The sequence below is a fragment of the Mesitornis unicolor genome, unplaced genomic scaffold (assembly GCF_000695765.1).
Source record: "Mesitornis unicolor isolate BGI_N332 unplaced genomic scaffold, ASM69576v1 scaffold19628, whole genome shotgun sequence".
Taxonomy (NCBI): Eukaryota; Metazoa; Chordata; class Aves; order Mesitornithiformes; family Mesitornithidae; genus Mesitornis; species Mesitornis unicolor.
In genome coordinates, this window is record NW_010204066.1 from 10,932 (window position 1) to 16,583 (window position 5,652).

Below are 5,652 nucleotides of genomic sequence, written 5' to 3' on the forward strand. Positions count from 1 at the left end.
GCCATGACGACGGGCGACTGCTGCCACCTCCCCGGCTCCCTCTGCGACTGCCCGGGAAGCGCTGCCCTCTCCAAGTCGGTGGAGGACTCGGACATCGGGCGCCCGCAGTACGTCACACAGGTCACCGCCAAGGACGGACGGCTCCTCTCTACGGTGATCAAGGCGCTGGGCGCACAGAGGTAAGGCTGCTTTGGGGATTGGGCTTGGGACATCTTGGCTTTTTGTCCCCTTTTTTTTGTGGCTTAGGGGGTTGAGGGAGGTGAGAGTCTCATTTGTGAAGGAGTTTGCCAGGGTGCTAATGTTGAGTGTGAATCCATGTTAGCAAGATGCTTCCCAGGCCTGCGTTTGCTGCAGGAGCTCATGCTGCTGTGTGTGCTGGTGGATGGGGACTCGTGTGGTCATCGAACGCCCCCAGTCAGTGGCGGCACGGGCGGCCTCATGCCCTGCACCTCTGCCGAGGCCCTGCTGAGCACAGCGAGGGCAGGAGGCCATGCTAGCAAGGGTAGCTTGCTGTCATGAGACCCCACCTGGAGTACTGCATCCAGTTCTGGGTCCACAACACAAGAAGCCATGGAGCTGTTGGAGCGGGACCAGAGGAGGCCACAGAGATGATCAGGGGTTGGGGCACCTCTGCTATGGGGACAGGCTGAGAGAGTTTGGGTTGTTCAGCCTGGAGAATAGAAGGCTGTGGGGAGACCTAACTGGAATCTTCCAGGACCTGAAGGGGTCCTACAGGAAAGCTGAGGAGGGACTGTTTGCAAGGGCATGGAGTGATAGGATGAGGGGTGATGGGTTTGAACTGGAAGATGATAGATTTAGACTAGACATTAGGGAGAAATTCTTCCCTGTGATGGTGGTGAGCACTGGCCCAGGTTGCCCAGAGAAGCTGTGGGTGCCCCCTCCCTGGCAGTGCCCAAGGCCAAGTTGGACGGGGCTTGGAGCAGCCTGGGCTGGTGGAGGTGTCCCAGCCCATGGCAGGGGTTGGACTCGGGGAGGGTTCTTTCCAAACCATGCTGTGATTCTGTGATGTATGGGCTGGAAGTGGAGCACAGCCCCTGTGCCGAGACAGTCGTGAAGGCGTGGAGTGGATCTGCAGCCCCAGGGAGAGGAGGGTGTCTGTGTGGCAGGAACTGCAGTGGCCAGCTGTTGCTAGAGGGGACGTGTGGCAGCTTCACTTGCTCAGACTCTTCCTGATGTGACTTCTCATTGTGTATTTTGAGGAGCTTCCAGAGCAGAGGATGCTTGGCAGCGTTGTTTGGTCCAGCCAGTGAGACTGGTCACATTTTGTCTTCAAATCCTATTATAACAGCTGTTATTTTTTTCTAGTGAATTTGGCTGAACGTTGATGAGGTGTGAAAGTGGTGACTGGAAATGTGGGGGAGGAAAGCAGGAAAGCTAGATGAGAACCAAGACAAATGTAATTGCTGTATCTAGCAAACCTGGAGCAGGTCAATAAAAACGCGAGGGGAACTGAGCTTGCTCTCTGACAGTAGATAGGCTGGACAAGAAGTTGTGCAAGCCCTTGAAACTTGTGGAGGTGTGAAAATCATGTGGGGAAGCTGCCTGGGATTACACGTTAAAGAAAACCCAACACAACAGGATTGTTTTTGTGAGGGTCTTCATGGGACGGCAGTTTGTTCACTTTAGTGGTGGTGGGTTTCAGCCTCTCCCTTGTCACCAGCACTTAAAGCAAACCCAGGTGGAGCCGCAGGACTCAGTGAGTTAGCGATGTGCCCTGGCAGAAACGCCCAAGTGCAAGCCTCCGCCACAGCCAATTATTGGAAATACGTGAACTGAAGGAGAAGTCGGGATCCAAATAGGAAGGTAGACGGCACCGCGCTTGGAGAACACAAGCCACGGCAGCGACTGACACCCAAACCTCGCAAGTGGAACGACGCCAGAGCAGCGTGACTGCACTGGAGGGCTGAATTAGTGATATGGTCTGTGCAGCCTGCTGGAAAGCTGCGTTTGGGGGTGCATGGTGTGGGAGCATGACCAGGCCCCCTCCCTCCCCCAGAGAGGAAGGAAGGAAAATGGAGCCTGATAAGAATTTTTTTTTTTCTTGCACTGTCAGCAAATTTTTTCCTTCTGGGTTGTTTATTGGTAGCCAAGGTTATACTCATGCGCTGGAAATATGAAACTTCTCAAACAGGAAGTGAACGGATGGAATATCTTACAGATGCTTTTCTTAGGAAATAACAGATGCATGAGAGCACTTGGGGCTTGGGGTTTTTTTTGGGCTGTCCCTGTCGCTGAGGCTGTGTGAGCGCACTGTAATTGTGTCATTCTGGTACAGCACTGAGCTTTATGGCAATAAAAGTTACAAAATCGTCAATGAATTCGGACTGGGAGGGAATCCTGGAGGTCTTCTGGTCTGGCCCCTTCAGAGCAAGGCCAGCTTCAAAGACAGATCTCGCTGCTCAGAGTGTTGCCCACTGCAGTTTTCAGTGTCTCTGAGAATGAAGTTTCCACCTCTTCTCCAGGCGCCTGTTGCAGGGCCTGTCCCAGCTGAAGAAGTCTCCTAAATAAAAGGAGTCTGAAAATGAGGAGTGAACAAGGATCAGCGGTTCACCAGGGATGTTTGACAGAGAGAAGGGGACGGTGCAGTGGGTGCACATTGATTCACAGCCCTAAATGTGATTTAAAAGTCCAATTGGGATGAAAACTGCCAAACATTGAGTTGAAAGTGGTAAATATCTCCTCTGACACAACAGCAGAGGAGTCTGCTTCTCCTTTAGCAAGTGGATGTGCACTTTCTTCCTGGATTTGTGCTTCCCTTCGTGTCCCACCAACCTTTTTCCCCAGGTCGCTCCTTTTCCTTGCACTGTATTCCTGTGTCTTGCTGTTGCTGTTTTGTCTGGTTGTGCAAACTAATGGAAATAGTGCCACTGCTTTTCAGAATTGCACATTGTTTGTTCTGGCTGCTGTGTTGCAATCCCACAGACTTCTTTTGCAGACAGGGGTTTATTTTTTAAAGTTGGAATAGGAGTAGAATGTGAACTGTGAGGTGGGGTTGGTGTGGCTTTTGTACTGCGAGCAGTATGTGGAAAAAGGTGATAGCACAACTCACCAGGACTTCAAGAGGGCGTGCAATAGGGTCTTTGCAATGAAAGTGCTCCTTTCCTACCTCCAAATCTGTGCAACGTTGGGTTTTGGAGCTGGCAGATGTGACACAGGGCTTCTGGGAAACCTGTGCCTTCGGATGCCAGCTAGGATGCCCTTGGACCTAAAATGGCACCAAACATCTGAGTTTAGGTAACTTAACGTTATTGGAAATGACTGCAGGCTAAAATAATGCGTTCAGTTCAGTCTACAGTGGTGCAGATGAAGAAAATAGTCTGGGATTTGTGGATGTGTTTGTGGTTTGGAGGAAGATCTTGGGTGTGTGCAAGTTACGTGCAGCACTGACCGCCAGGTCAATGAGATGCTAAGACTCAGGAAAGCAATGAATAACAGAACACAGTCACTGCAAAAATCCCTGGTGTGCCCGTGTCTTGAAAGACAGAGCTCCGTTCCCTGCAGCTCTAAAAGGATGTTTTAGAAATGCAAGAGGTAGAGGGAGGGGTAGTGAAGGTGATGGGGAAGGTGGACGTGTTTCTGTCCAAGGCACGGCTGAATAGGCCAGAACTTTTCTGGTGTGGAAAGAGGTGACTGAGCAGGTGGTGGAGGTCTGTGTGGAAAACATGGTCTTTTATGGGCTTTTAGGGGGTAGCGCACAAAACAAGCGAATGAGAGGTTTCAAGTGAAAAGAACTTGGTTCTTTGTGCATCTAGAGAAAGTCCTGGCTACAGGAGGACACTGGATGCTCTGAGTTTACGTAGGTGCAAAATAAAAGAGACTTTATTCTGTGATGAAAGTTTATGTGAGTATCATCAGATACACCCGAGTTAACGGTTGCTGGCTGCTGGAGCAGTAGCACTGATGCTCCCCAGTCAGTAGTGCCAGTCAGAGGGGACATCTGGGAGCAAATGGGTGGTTCGGGTGCAGTCAGCAGCGCAGGCCTCGTGCAGGGAAGGTTGCAAATGTCTCTGGGAGTGTTTGATACTCCCCTTGATACGCATCTCTGGTTCTGTGAGGTCCCCAGAGAGCAGATCTTGAGCGTGATCAAAGAGATCGGATTCTGTGGTTGAAGCTTCCAGTCAAGGAGGGAGTGAGAAGTGGTGGTTGCTGAAGCACCGAGGCATTTCTGCAGGTGGTTGAAGGCCCAGCTGCTGCAGAACACTTCTCTGTGTGGCAGCGTGCAGATAAGATGCTGGGTGGATCACTGCGCTGTGATGGGCAGAGGGTTCCCACGCCAAGAACTTTGTCTGGATGACTGCTTGGCATCAAATACGTGGTGTCCTTGGAGAGCTGAGCTTCCGGGGTCAGTGTAGCTGTGACTTCGGATATCGCTGTTCCGTGCACAGTTACTGCTGAGTGTGCAGAGGGGGTCGGTGACCTGATAAACACGACTGTGATTGCAAACCCCTGGAGGGGCTCCAGGTGGCTGGGGCACGCTGTGACTCCCATGGATCATCCGGCCTCACCTGGGGCCTCTGGGTCTGCACCAGTGCTTCAGGGTTGGTTTTGGATCTGGTGTCAGCGCTCCCTGTGAGCAGAGCTGGGGACTGTGGGACACACGCGCTGCGGTCCCTTCTGTGGCTGTGGCTGAGCCGGCCAGGCTGACGGTGTCTCTTGGGTGTTGTGGTGCTCAGCAACACAGCTTCCAGATTTCACCAATCTAAAATGTCCTGGGCACCTCCCCACTCCCTTGAGACTGGTTTTGTGCTGCAGCAGGCTGCTTTGGGGAGCCGCGGCGTGCCTGGCATGCTCTGCTGCCCGCTGTGTGTGCACCCTTCTGGGGCTTGGTGGGGTTGGACCCCGTTCTCTGATGTGGCTATATCGTTCTGCCTGCTCTGACTGTGATTTCATTCTGTTTGTCTGCCTCTTTAGTGACGGTCCCATCTGTCGAATCTGTCATGAAGGTGGAAATGGGGAGGGACTGCTTTCCCCGTGTGACTGCACAGGAACACTGGGCACCGTGCACAAGAGCTGCCTGGAAAAATGGTTATCCTCCTCCAACACAAGTTACTGTGAGCTCTGCCACACAGAATTTGTTGTAGAGAGAAGACCGAGACCTTTGACAGAGGTACTGCTTTCTTCCTGCTTCACTTTTATTTCCTTACCATTTGACCAAAATTGACTGATTTGCCCTGCTGTCCTTGTGGTTCTTGCTCTCTCCTCCTCCTTGCAGTACCTTAGCACTCACAAAGATCAGTTTGTGTAGAGGGATCTGGTCTCGTGCCAGGCCAAGTTGCAGAATGCAGTGGTGGTGTTTGGGGCGAGCTGTGAGCCCCCCATGTACTCCCTGCCAGTGACTGTTTCCACAGTCCTACAGCCTTTGCCTTTGGATGTGCGTCAGTGCCTGAGCATTGAAATGCAGAGGTCACCACACGACTGATTAAAATATGAAGCTCTCAGAAATATGATTCTTTTTTCCTCTTAGTTTTAATCTTATCTTGGTGTTGCATTAGTGCAGCTCTCTTGCACGTGACTTCCTTGTCGTGTCTGCCTGAAAAGTGAGATGTGGCGATTGCTGATGCTGTTCATGAAAGATATGTCCTCTCTCCATTAGTACTGATGTGTGCCCCAAAGCTTTTGGGTGTTTCTCCT

The 5,652-nt window shown here is 51.8% G+C and overlaps 1 protein-coding gene across 1 annotated transcript; it reads left to right on the plus strand.

Annotated features, from left to right (window-relative positions):
- Positions 1 to 3: 3 nt before the first annotated feature.
- Positions 4 to 5,128, plus strand: MARCH2 (membrane-associated ring finger (C3HC4) 2, E3 ubiquitin protein ligase; the record flags this gene model as incomplete). Its single annotated transcript, XM_010190946.1, has 2 exons — positions 4 to 179; positions 4,933 to 5,128. Coding segments are annotated over exons 1-2 (372 nt in total), but the record flags the coding sequence as incomplete, so codon positions are not given.
- Between the last annotated feature and the right edge of the window lie 524 nt (positions 5,129 to 5,652).